Source organism: Pelobates fuscus, chromosome 3, assembly GCF_036172605.1.
Source record: "Pelobates fuscus isolate aPelFus1 chromosome 3, aPelFus1.pri, whole genome shotgun sequence".
Taxonomy (NCBI): Eukaryota; Metazoa; Chordata; class Amphibia; order Anura; family Pelobatidae; genus Pelobates; species Pelobates fuscus.
In genome coordinates, this window is record NC_086319.1 from 197,124,764 (window position 1) to 197,138,465 (window position 13,702).

The 13,702-nt window shown below is 37.2% G+C and overlaps 1 protein-coding gene across 2 annotated transcripts in view; it reads right to left on the reverse strand.

Moving 5' to 3' along the window:
• Window positions 1-277: 277 nt before the first annotated feature.
• The window catches only part of SYNPO (synaptopodin), a 91,011-nt gene continuing 77,586 nt past the window's right edge, over window positions 278-13,702 (reverse strand). For both annotated transcript variants that reach the window (XM_063447880.1, XM_063447879.1), the window contains exon 4: window positions 278-3,365. In XM_063447880.1, coding sequence (XP_063303950.1) covers window positions 2,853-3,365 — 513 coding nt within the window. In that variant the 3' untranslated portion in view covers window positions 278-2,852. The remainder of the gene's footprint in view (window positions 3,366-13,702) is intronic.

Sequence of the window (13,702 nt, forward strand, 5' to 3'; positions counted from 1 at the left end):
CTACTCACCAGAACAAATTCAATAAGCTGTAGTTGTTGAGTCTGGGCAAGGGGTAACGCAAATGGGGTTAAAACTAAATGTTGTCTTCTATAACGTTGCAATACAAAATTAATCTTTGGGAGGGAAATGGTTCAATAAAATTACTAGAAGACTTATGAATATATTCTACAAAACATGATGATTCCTAGCAAACTCTTCTTGCAATAATGAAGGCGAACAAACCTTGTGGTGGGTGAAAATCAGTAACAGAACAGAAAACACAACCAACCCAGAGAGATTATAACAATCCAGATTTGTTTTATTCATTGTAGATGTTTTGCAACGTTACATAATTTTTTATTATAAATTGCTTATATATGAGAATGATGTATATGTCTTCCAAAACAATAGGGACAGGTGTATACAATAACATAGTCTCACAATATTTTAGAGTGAACATCAAATGCTTTAGTACATTCTGCTCTGTGTTGGTGCAAACGTTCAGGTGGCATGAATTTAGAAAATATTTATCATGTATTCTGATTTGCTGTTGGATGAAATGAGTCCTAATTCCTAACCTGAATCCTCCCTGTAAAATCTATATGCTTTTAATATTGTAGCAGTTAGATTACAATGTTGATTAATGCTTTTCAACCCTAGATAAATTGTTTAGGGTTCATAGTTTACCTGGCTACCCACAACATTCTCAAGAATTTATAGTAGGGTTGTTTCAGTGACATCTGGTGAAATGCCATTGTGAGAATCTATATTAATAGATTGCCATGAAAAAATGTAAATACATCTCATACCCTTAGTTCAGTATCAAAAAATCCCTTTGAAGAATAATTCTAAAATGATTTGTTCCAGGGAGCGCCATTTTGACTGGTGACTAAATAATAACACCTTGTGGATGATCTATGCCAGTTATGTGTACAATTTATGAGCCCTCTAGAGATCAATGAAAAGCTCTGAAAATGTCCACATCCCGTTTACTAATTTCAATCTCATCTAACCCTTCCTCTTCTTCCATCTCATTCCACCTACATGTGCTTTTTGTCTCCACAATACACAACTCATTTTATATCTGCTCATCTCCTGCTCTACACCATCATCCCTCTCTCTCTTTCTGATTAATTTCCCCTCTACCAGAGCTCACTCCATCCTCTAAATTTTAATAACCCATCTTAGTTGTCCATGTTTTTTACATCAGTCTACCTGTCTCAATCAGTAATTGCTCACTCCTTTACATGTCCTCTTCTCCCAGTTACTATTACTTTTACATCAATAGTCACTTCTCCATCAACTCTAGTCTGATTGTTCCACCTTCTATGCCGTTACCTAGTGCCAGTCTTCCACATCAGTTTCATTTTATCCTTATTGTTTAAACACATCACATCAGTCCATTTCCATGCTTAATATAGGCATCTTTACATCATGCCATATAGCATTTTAACATCTGTACCCTATGACCCATCTCTTCCATACTAGCAAATTGAGTTCCTTTTACTCCCCATCAATATATCTCTCCTCCGTGTTCTCTTTTTACTTAGGCTGTTATGTTTGATATGTGATGACATCAGCTCTAACTAGACGAGGCTATCTACTGATCACACCAAGCCATTTAGCATGTAACATTTCATTTTTAATTGCTACACTGCTTTATAAATGCAGGTATCACTGACCAAGGGAAACATGAGACGTGCATGCAGTCATTAGAGCCAAGGGGCACATATGGTGTAAATGGTACCATCACTGGTAAAAGGCCACATGAGATACATTTTGCAGCCATTGTGTGAGTAGGTTCAAATTAATCTGCACTCAAATTGAAGCTTGGCTCTACCTAACTACATCCATTTGACTGAGCATTTAGTTAGACCAACCAATATTATGCACTCATCCAATCATGATACAAGTTTGAATAGTGTTACATATACCTGTCCCTTTTATTTTGAAGCAGAATTTGATAACATGTTTATATATTTATGTCACAGAGCTCTATGCACATTTCCCGGCAGACGAAAGCTGGAAGCATTTAATGTAGTGCATTTATAAATGTGCAGCGTCAAAGCCTATGCAACAATACTGAGAGGGCTTTATTATCAGTGCAAAGGCAGCCGTGGATGTATATCCACTACGAGGTCCTCTCTCACAACGTCACTATCTAAATTCCGGCAGTGAAGAGGTAAACTGTATTCATTTCAGATGGACAGATCAAAATGAAGAAAAAAAATTGGACCAGTGCAGTTTTAAAAATGAAATTCTGACCGATACAATCAGAATCTTTCTGGAGGCACACAGATGTGATTTATGATAGATTATTCGCACAAAGGAAGCCAGCTGTAATCTAGGAACGAAATCCTGCTATTATCAGTTTTATTTTATCCTGTGTTTCTTTTATCAATCATCTTCCACTTTTACCTTCATTTTCTTTAATATTTTCTTCTGTATCGTTATAAAGATTGTTACTTATCACATCCCATCTTCCAACAAGCCTTAAATCATAGTTTGCATCACAAGTCTCAGTTAAAAACATGATTACAAATTGATATAATTTGCTAGGTGCAATTAAGGAGTGCTTATGAAAATGTAAAATATTTTTTAGAAAAGGCGCTTCAGTTCACCGACAGAAAATAAAATGTCAACATATCATTGGAATAAGGTGATAATCAAATTTATTGTCAGTGGTTTCATAAGCTTCTGTTGAGTCTTACTCATTGAAGTCATAGCTGATCAAGTCAAATTTTGCTTGCTTCCCAATATTTATAAATTCCAAATATTGGTCATCCTGACTTGGCAGTAATAGTTGTGGGTCACTCATTATATGTGAGTTATTTATAAGAAATACAGCTCAAAAGCTGGGTTTAAAGGTGCAGTTATGGTGTGTATGTAAAAGACTGATTTGTAGGTAGGCTATCCCTCTTAAGCCTCATGCTCCCATACCATCCTCTGGGTGAAAATGCATAGCTCCGGAATCCTGGAGACTTTGCTCCAGAATCTTCTGACTCCAGGGATATGTCTGAACCTGTTGGTGAACGTCTTGCCCTAGGTGTTTCAGGAAGAGGGCTTCCATTGCCAACACTCCAAATTCCACCACTCGGAGTGGGGGACTGTGGACTTGTTACACCCCACGGTGATGTGCTCTTACGCTTTGCTGCATTGATGATATTACGGGCAATTAAAGCTTTCATTTGGCTTCCAGACTTGAGGTCATTCTCCACTTTAAAAGGAGAAGGTGACCGGTCACTCCATGCTGGTGACATTGAACGAAAGGGTGGAGGGCTCTGAATTCCAGATTCTTCCTCATACACAGGCTTAAATGACAAAGCTGAATTTCCCCAGCCATCAAGAGATCCTCTGTGCCGTAAAACCCTTTGGTTAGGAGATTTCTGTAGATAAAAAAACAATATATATATATATTACAGTACTTACAAAGTGTAGCTTAACGTATAATAAACATATATGTATGAAGAAAGTTATCATAATACATAAACAAATACACTAGATAGAACATTGTTTCCCAACCCAGTCCTCAAAGGCACACCTACAGTCCAGGTTTTGACAGTATCTCATTCGGAACAGAATTAAAAAATGCCTATATTTCAGACTGTTGTTATGCATTGTCTACTGGCTTTAGAACCATTGCACTAAAGTATATTTCATTAAATAACTTTAAGGTGGTTAATGAAAGATGACATATTTCAAGGGTGGTTGAGAATCCCTTAATTATATTCCTGATTATAAACATTGTAATATGTTAATAGGTTACTTTTTGTTTCCTCTCCACATTGGGAACTGTCATATTCGCTTGTATTCTGTGCAGAGTCACTGTCTGACTCTCCATACAGTATTCCACAGCTACAACCAGAACTAGATATAGTTATATAAATATATGCACCACTTACATTGTAATTGTATGTTAATTACTATAATTTTGTACTTTAAAAAAAATCATCAATAAAAAGAAATTAGCAAAAAAAAAAAAAAAAAAAAAGACTGTATAAACACATCCAGACACTCTTGGAATTATGTTAAAGGATAAAATTAAAGGACCACTACAGTGCCAGGAAAACATACTTGTTTTCCTGGCACTTTAAGGTCTCTAGGGCCCCCCCTCCCGCCAGGCTCTATGCTGATTGGCCAGGACTGTGTTTGGCTTGTACTGGCTCTGCCCCTGATTTGCCTCCTTGATAGTCTCTGCCAATCCAATGGTTTCCTTTGTGAAAACATTGTGATTGGTACAGAACACCATTTCTGATGATACCAGCCAAGCAGGCAAATCAGGGCTCAGAGCCAGCAGCAGCAGACTGCAATAGAGGTAAGAGTTTGCAATATTTAGGAGGGCAAAGGGGCTAGATGGTGTTTTTAACACGAAAGGGTCAGAATGGGTTCCTCACTCTATAGTGTTCCTTTAGAGTTTTAAAGTAAGGACAACTTTGTCTCAGTATTTTTCTAACGCTTGACAAAAGGAGGAGTTACCTTTTGTCAAGCTTGTCATTTCCCACGGCTGTCTCCAGTGACTGCTGTAGCCGAAAAAAGCCATCTCTATGGAGGATCTCTTTGGATCCTCCATAGACTCCAGTGCTGTACTTGTGCGCATGTGCGAGAGACACAGCGCTGATGTTGGCTCCTGTTAGTTGAAGTGTCAAGAGCTGAGGAGGTTGCAACAGAAAAGATGGCGATGCCCATGAGGTACAGGTTAAGGTCATAAATCTCACCTTTCCCTAGACCCCATCTACCCAGCAGTGATATCATATATTACATTATGCACCTCAGACTATTAAATTATACATTTTGCTTCTGGCCATAATGTAATACACTTTACCTCTGAAAGGCGCTACACAGTTATTATTACATAATGTATACACTGCAAACTGTCATGGCATAATATGATTTAAAGTACTGTTTTCATTGTGATTGTGAAAATTGTTTTGCTATAGCCTCTATTAATTACATTTGTGTGTGATATGAGGTTACTTAGTCCTTATGCCAACATTTTGGGAAATGAATACCAGCTATTGTTCTATATAATTATTAATGATCATATTTTTTATTTTTATTTTATCAGGCCATTATTAAAAAATACAGGCCTGGTGGCACCCCTTCTTTCCTAAAACAAAGCGTCTGCAAAACCTGACTGTTTTTTTATTCATTGGGATACATCACGAGAACTCAGATTTAGGCAGTAAAGGAACAAGAACTGCAAAATTTCTTAAATATAGAGAAAAATCCAAAATACGGTCATGAGTCATTTGTTCTTCCCTTACAGAAGTGAAACCACCAAGTGATATTAACTCTTTTTGTGTCAGAAAGTATTGTTAAAGCCACAGACAGTGCTAACAAGTATTTAAGTGTCTGTCTGTCTGACTGTAATCTGTCCATATAAACTATTGTATGCTAAGTACATAAACTGAAAGCAGGGACCTACTGCCCTCTAGTGGTTATGTTTTCGCCTTATGCAGACTCTAAGACATGGTCTCCATTTAATGCATGTTTGCGTGACACAAGGAAGTGACTTAATAAAAAAAGCAGTGAGGGTTGTAAATTGAAGGGTGATAAAGCCACATTATATAGCTGTGATAACTTTACAAATTATGGTTCAAAGTATAAACTGAATATGCATTATTTATTGGGGTAAAGGTTTAGAAATCACTGCTTAAAGCGTGCAAAATCGTGTAACAAAACAAGTGTTTGAAAGAGGTTTTTCCCTCGACTTCTATTTTATATTAAAAACCGCAATGCAAGGAGTGACTGTCACTGTGTGTTGCAGGTAACCACAGGAAATGCAAGACCCACTCAGTCTACACACGTTTTAAAATGCCTCCTGATTACCATCTTTCATACATTGGTTATTGATTCTCAGGAGGACTGCCGATTTGTTGTGTGAGAGTTTCCCTGGTATAAAGCAGGTTCTAGCCATGCTGTTTGTTCGTTAAAGCAGCTCTGTCACCTTCTGGGGTTTTAGCATAGTTTGTAAAGACCCTGGATGAAGGTGCAGACCACACACTCTCTCTCTAACAGGGGTGCAGGGCCAAACAGGGAGATCTGGTGCTTCAGGTGCTGGCACTTAAAGGGATTCTATAGTGTTAGGAATACAAATCTGCATTCTAAACACAGGTGTGTGCCCCCACTACCCCCTCCCACCCCTCAGGTCAGAAAGGGTTAAAAACCCTTTATTTACTCACCCGAACTAGCGTGTTCCGCCTCCTCCGACGTCATCCAACGGATGGACCTATAGGAATCAATGCTTTCCTTTGAGGATTTCACTGACATTGGATGTCCTCATGCAGAGCGTTAGGCGACCCAGAGTTTGGTAAACTCCCAGAAGTACCTCTTGTAGACAGTCACCAGAGGCTCTCTTAGTACTGCAATGTAAACATTGCAGTTTTTCAAAAAGTCATTGCACGACTAAGGGGGACAGAGACACTGCACTCAGACTACTTCAATGAGCTAAGGTGGCCTGGGTACCTATAGTGAACCTTTAAAGAGAAAGCATTAAATCATGGTCTTAGTCCTAAACACATGACATTTTGGAAAAGTCTTGGTTGCAAATAGGTCAAAGCCCATCAAGGTATAAAGACTAAAATACTTGGATACCATTAAAATAACCTATTACGGTAGCTCCGTACATTTACAGAAAATATTTTTCCACCCACTTTTCTTTTTGTGATGCTCAATTCCTAATTATGGGAATGTCAGCTGTGGAAATCGGGAAGATTATGTAATGCTCATATAACAATGCAATGCTCTCATACATAAACATTTAATCTAATGCTCCACCCTCCCAAGTGAACTACAGAGACATGAGATTTCCTTATTACGCCTGACATTTCATATATCAAATAGCAACGTTCAGTTGAGATATGATTGAGTTGTATAATGTAAAAATACATGTATGTGCTCATGTGTATATATGACCAATTAGTCATTATTTGAGATAATATTTTTGTTTAAAGAACGATAACGCTTCATCTACCATAGTTCAATGAAGAGCCCTTAAATAGGGAAAATATTCTATTTAACAAGTTTTGCTAAATATATTTTAATTATATTATGATTGAAGAATGAATGCAAGTTCTATTTTTCCAGAGGAAAATTGACAGGTTTATTCACTCAAGTCCGAATGGACACATATCAAATGGGACATAATCATCCATCTGCATATAAGGCTTCACACGGGTCCAACTGCATCTGGATTTTGCAATTAAGGCAGCAAATGGGCCTGAGTTTGTTCATGATTTCAGACAAATCAAAAGCTGCCAGACTACTGAATTATGGACCTAAATGCTTCAAATAAAAAAAATCCAAATTATTTCCCCCCAGCAGCACTGGTAGCTTGCAGACAAACAGTGAAATAACCCTATATAGCACATGTAAAACGTTTTTTAAAAAGTAAGATCAAAAACCCTGTTGACCCCAATATTACTATAAGACTTTAGCTATAGCCCCCACCTGCAGACATTTGGTGGAGGTAGACACTAACTTTACCCACCTTACCCGCTGCTAATGAATTGGAACTTTTATATTTATATACTGTTGTATTATAATCGTCCCCACCCGCTACCCCATGGGTGAAGGCTGGTGAGGATACATTGTCCTCCCCCCAATAATTTAATAGACCCCACCCACTTATCAAGAATGGGGGCACCTAAAAGGTAGGAAACAGGAGGGTGACTAAACCATGTGTTTGTATGTATGTGTGTCTGTAAGAATGTTTCTCTATATGTGGGTTTGTATGTCTTTGTGTCTGTCTGTGTGTCTGTATGTGTGTGTGTGTGTGTGTGTTTGTATGTGTGTGTGTTTGTATGTGTGTGTATGTTTGTCTCTGTGTGTATGTGTGTGTTTGTATGTATTTGTGTCTGTGTGTCTCTATATGTGTGTGTGTATGTATGTATATATATATATATATATATATATATATATATATATATATATATATAAAAAGAATGTTATTGCAAATTTAAAAGAGTACTAATGTTTCTGCTTCAATGTTACCTACCAAATAGAAGGCTCATTGGAACCAAAATGTTACCAGTTCTTTGATTTAGTAAAGTCTTTCTGCAGTACTGCCTCTCCCTATTTTTTGTAATATAATGTTCTAAGTGACATCTCCTGGCTGTGTGGTACTATTTGCCAGCAGTTGCCTGGAATAACGAGATCTAATTTTATTTTATTTTTTTTAAATTCACAATTCATTGTGATTTTAAACAGCGTGAATCTGCTTTAATATTGCTCATACGTCCTGTTAATGCAGTGGGAGGTAACAGAATAAAGATTTTTGGCGTTACAAGAAATATATGCACACTTCCACTTTTGACCTATGACAATGGAATCTATTAATTTATTTCCCTTTTTGTGGCTTCCTTGGATACGTTTATATCCACTAACATACACGTGAATAGATTTGGTTAATACATAATGACACAGAACAATTATTATAATGCTAAAGTTAACAACTTTGTCTTTCTTGGATATGAGTCAAAGAAAAATTCAGCATTAGGTTTTGTCCACTAGCATATTTTTAATTCATAGTTAAAAGCCAACTGCTCAAAAGTGTCTGACTACATCCACTAACCCACATTATTTTTCAGTTTCCCAAGGTACAGAGTCGAGATGCTCATGCCTTTCTAGAATAGGATGGATCACTCTTTTCATGAACACAAAATCTAGGTATGATGTCACATATAAAAAAATACTAGGTAATGAAGGCAATCTGATCCACAGTTGGTGGAATTGCGCCCCAATAAATCAATACTGGAAGAATGTAGTGAAGGTAATCGATCAAATAACCGGAAGGAAAATGAGTTTTAAACTGGAAGTATTTCTACTAAACTTAGGATGGCCCAAAATGCCAAAAAAAGAACAAATGGTAACAATACATATCATTACGGCCGCTAAACTCTTATTAGCACGTAATTGGAAAACAGTGACAATTCCACACATCCAAGAATTAATAACTCAAGTGATATGGCAAGCGAAAATGGAAAGGGGTATATTAACGAACTTGGGGAAACAGATATACCCAGATAGAAGACTGGGATATATGGATCAATAAACTAGAATCCATAACCCAAGAAATGGTATAATAAAGGGAAAAACTTAAAGGGACCCCGAAGATCCCATGTAACGGGCAAATAATATAAGATAGAACAATAAACAATATGACATCACACAGAATAGGGTGTTCTCTCTCTCCAAAAAAAACAATAGGAAGACAAAACAGATCAATAATGCAGAAGCCAGAACAGGAAGTTAGAAAGGTAGGGGTGGAGGGGGGGAGGGGAGGGAATAACCAAAGTTTCAGCACTTATCTCATCTGGTGTCTTTTTTCCTTATTTAATAAAGGAAAGTTATATATGTGTACAGATAAAAGAAATAGATGGGGAGGAAATATTAATGATGACAAGATACCAAGGCTAAAAGTGAGAAGCACCAGATGAACCACATAAGCCAGGTATATGTCTGAAATAAAATTAAAAAAAATAAAAATAAAAAAATACTAGGTAATCTTAAAACATTTAGTTTTTGCCTCTAACATGTGAATAATGTGAGGGGAGGACAATCAAGGCACAATCAGCTGCTATTCTGGGGAAAAGTGATAAATAAAGAGCAATCGCAATAGTAACCAATAGGATGTCTCTCATCATTTACCATTTTGAATCTAAGAGCTAATGTAAGGTCCTTTTATTATTATTATTATTAATAATTATAAAGTGCCAAGATATTCCACAGCGCTTTACAAATAAAGTTAGGGGATATTTAGAGGTAAAGAAGGCCCTGCTCAAACAAGCAAACCATTAATGAGGATTTGAGGTGGATATATTGTTAGGTGTCTTGCCCAAAGACACTTACTGGTGAGGTGGTTTGACCACGAGTGGAAGCTTAGCTTTCCTGGTTCTAAAGCAGTGATGTCACCACTATTCTAACCAGCCATATGGTTAAATACATCTATGGATGTTTCAGTCTTATATGAGGACTTGTTGTAGACTTAACATAGCTATATCTGTACTGGCTACATATGCCTTCCTCATGACATATTGATACAGGCCAGCTCTGTCTTTAAGAACTTGCAAAGCAAAACGCAATGCAAGGATTTAATTTTATTGTACACAAACTGGGAAACATAATATTTAGTTAAACATTTTTGTATTAAAGGTACATGCATCACTTTGAGACAGGTGTCTCATTCAAAAGCGTTAGCTTTCAAAACACTTGCAACACTATACAGACTGAAAAAACAGGTAAATGTGATGTCTTGTCCTTTTTTTCATATTTAACTGCTACTTTTTTCTTATGATTTCCACACCCACTGCAGGGGAGGGTGGGGCACTGATCTAACCAATCAGTGTCCTATCCCAAGGACTGCTGAAAAAGTGCACTGGGTATGCCTGACAGATTTACACACGTGTGAATCTTTTCATCTTGCAGCATCCACAAAAGGTGGAGGAGAGAGGGAGTCTGATCATTGTGTGATCATCCAGAGAGCAGGTTTCATGGTAGGGATTCTCTTTCCTACCACTGCACAATGATGCCCTATTTCTGTCATTAGTGAACTGCTCTGAACCTAAGAAGGCTGGGTAAAGGGGGGAGGGGGGGGGGGTTGAAGAATCTACACTAGCTGAGAAGTGTGTCCAACAATGCAATCTGGCCAAGTTTATAAACATTTATTACACACTTTTCAAAGTTTTTCTTGGTTTATTTAGTTTGCATATTTGTTTAAAATGGTTTGCTGTCTGGTTTAGAAAAACAATTGACACATGATGCATGTCCCTTGAAAATATATTTGTGATCTAGCATTGTAAAAAGTCTGTGTTACCCTTCACGGGGTAGGAAAGATACAAAAAACTAAACTAAAATAGCATACATAAGGACGATTTAGTTATCATCCAGAATATTAACATATGAATTACAATGTAAATATACTAACCATTCTTGGGAATAATCACAAGTAATACAATGGTCACTCTGTTAACCATGGGAGGCCTGGTATGTCCTTCCCTTCTTTTTGCTACCCCATGTAGGTTTGTTTGTGTATGTTTGGGGGGGGGGGGGGGGAGGGATGATTCACATTTTTTTGTATAGGTATAAGCAGCTTTAAATAGTTGTTTGGTGTGTGGTATTCTCTCACTTGTGTTGTCTGACTTAAGGTTGGGGATTTAGCCTGTCGGGGTTGGGGACAGATGCGTAACATTGTGTTCCTAATACATTTTTTGTGCACTGCATACCAAGAGCAGGAATGCTGTAAGCCTTGTGCTTTCATCACAAAAGAAAAAATACAGGTGCTTTTAAGAGAAAAAACCTTGTGAAACTGTATAGGATATTATTGAAAAAAAATAAGCAGGAAGGAGCATGAAACTATTCTGTAAGAAAGGTGATGCTTGGTAGAAGACACACTTGATCTGAAGCTAATGCGTGACTTGCACTTTATTATGGCAGGTAAAGTAATATCCTCATCTCTCTGTTTGCTGTACAGTGTCAACAAACAGAGGCAATAGAGTGCATAGAGACACAAAGAGGGGCTGTAGAAGTAAGAGACACAAAGAGGGGCTGGGGAAGTAAGAGACACAAAGAGGGGCTGGGGAACTAAGACTCAAAGAGGGGCTGGGGGCAGTAAGAGACATAATGAGGGGCAGAGGGGTAGTAAGAGACATAATGAGGGGAAAGTGGGGATAATATACACTAAAGAAGAGATAAAAAATACAAAAGATGGTAAAAAAAATTCAAAAGAGACACACATGTAAAAATGCATTTTTTGGGGGGGAGGGGGAATTAATCTGTTTTGAACAATGATTGTTTAAATGTAAGAATGGCTATGTGCAATAATTTTTTTACTTAGTAATATGTGCATGACTATGTAACAAAAAATTGTATAGGCTCGCCCTTGAAAGCCAAAATTGTATGTTCTGCAACAAACCACTTAATGGACCTCTGTGTTTTTTCTTGTGTGTGGAGGAATAAAAATTACTGACACTGGTAATTGCAAGGATAGTTATATGACCATTGTCAGAAGGGTACTACTATATTTAGATAGAACTCTCTATGATAAAAGGTTGTCTCCTCTTATGTTAAGGGCGGAAAACCTGAGAAGTTAATTAGGACTGGATCCCTGGATGTAAATGATAATCTTGTTATATTATTTTTTTATGAAATTGGTTGAATTTAATTCATTTGTTAGATTCAACAAGTAGTATCAAAATAATGTGTGCATTTGCCAAAACAAGAATCCATCCCCTGCTTGGAACCACAACCATCTGCCTGTCTACTTAAGTCACAGTGTAAGAGCAGCATGTGTTTGAGATATCTATTAGCAGATCTTGAATTTTGTTTTTGAACCTCTTAACCCCTTAAGGACACATGACATGTGTGACATGTCATGATTCCCTTTTATTCCAGAAGTTTGGTCCTTAAGGGGTTAAACTGTGTGCCAGGAACATTCCCATTCTTTCTAATTTGTCTCATTTGTGTCTGGTCTGATGTAAGCTTGAAATGGAATATAATGGGAAGATGTGTGAGCCCCGCATTAAATACTACTCCTCGAGAACCTTAATTTGGTGTATGTCTATCTACTATTTTAAAATAATGATTTTATTTTAACTCAAAATACTAATTTTAGGGTAGATCACATGAAAGTGAAGCTCAAAAGAACTTTCTTGCCAAAAAACAGACACTGACAACAAATTATGTCTATAAAATGCAAACTTTACGCCAAATATTATGGATGGAAAATAACTAAGTGTTCATGCTTTGTCCAAGTTAGACAGCCAGCACAATGAACAAATACATTTGTATTATTTTAGAGAATAGGAATTTGGGTGGAAAAACAAGTTAGTAATCAGAATTTTAAGTTTTTCCAAACTAATGTTAGGTAAACAAATGTATATCTACCTTCCTGACATGTTACTGATTGTATTATTCATATACATGTACAGAGCAACATGGACTATAAAATAAAGTAATGCCTAAAATCTGTGACAATTCTTATAAACTCAAACTGACATATTTTGCATCTAGTTGGTTTGCATTGTGTCATTTATTGCCTTCTCTAAAGTATATGAACTCACTGCATTCAAAACTACAGAAAAATATTATATAAATTAAAAAAAAAGTGGACAATGGCTATTTGTTTCCTATCTGGTATATTAGAGATTATCCAGTAAAGTCTAGGAAGAAAAATCAGCTATAGAAGCTGGCAAGGGTGGGCAACTTTGGGGGCAGAGAGGTAAGAAATAGTTATTTCTACAACTCACTTTTCATTTCCAGAGGAAAAGCAATTCCTCGTAATTACCGTAACTTCCAAACCCTGAGACTCCAGGAAAAACTGAGTAAGTTCCATTTTATAAGATTTTCCGCTCCTTCAGTACAGGTTTTGCTACTATCTCTGCATCAATGCTGCTAGGAGCCTGTAAAGCCTTATAGGAACACTGTACTCACTCATGTAAATGGAGTTTTTATAATATCCGCCCCACTTAATAGCCACAAATGTCATATTTAACTAATCAGAAGTGCATCTTCAAGCCACGCCTCCAAGTCCACCAGGAATGTGAGTCAGGACTCTTACTTCCTGACTCTCATACCCTGCCATACCGGGACTGTGCGTGCACATGTGCAGTGCCATCATGGTCTTCCATAGAGAATCATTGCATGGCAGAATCATAGGTACAAGGTGAGGAGAATTGGATTGGACCCTCACCTTGGAGGCACGCCTCAAAGATGACATCATGCTAAG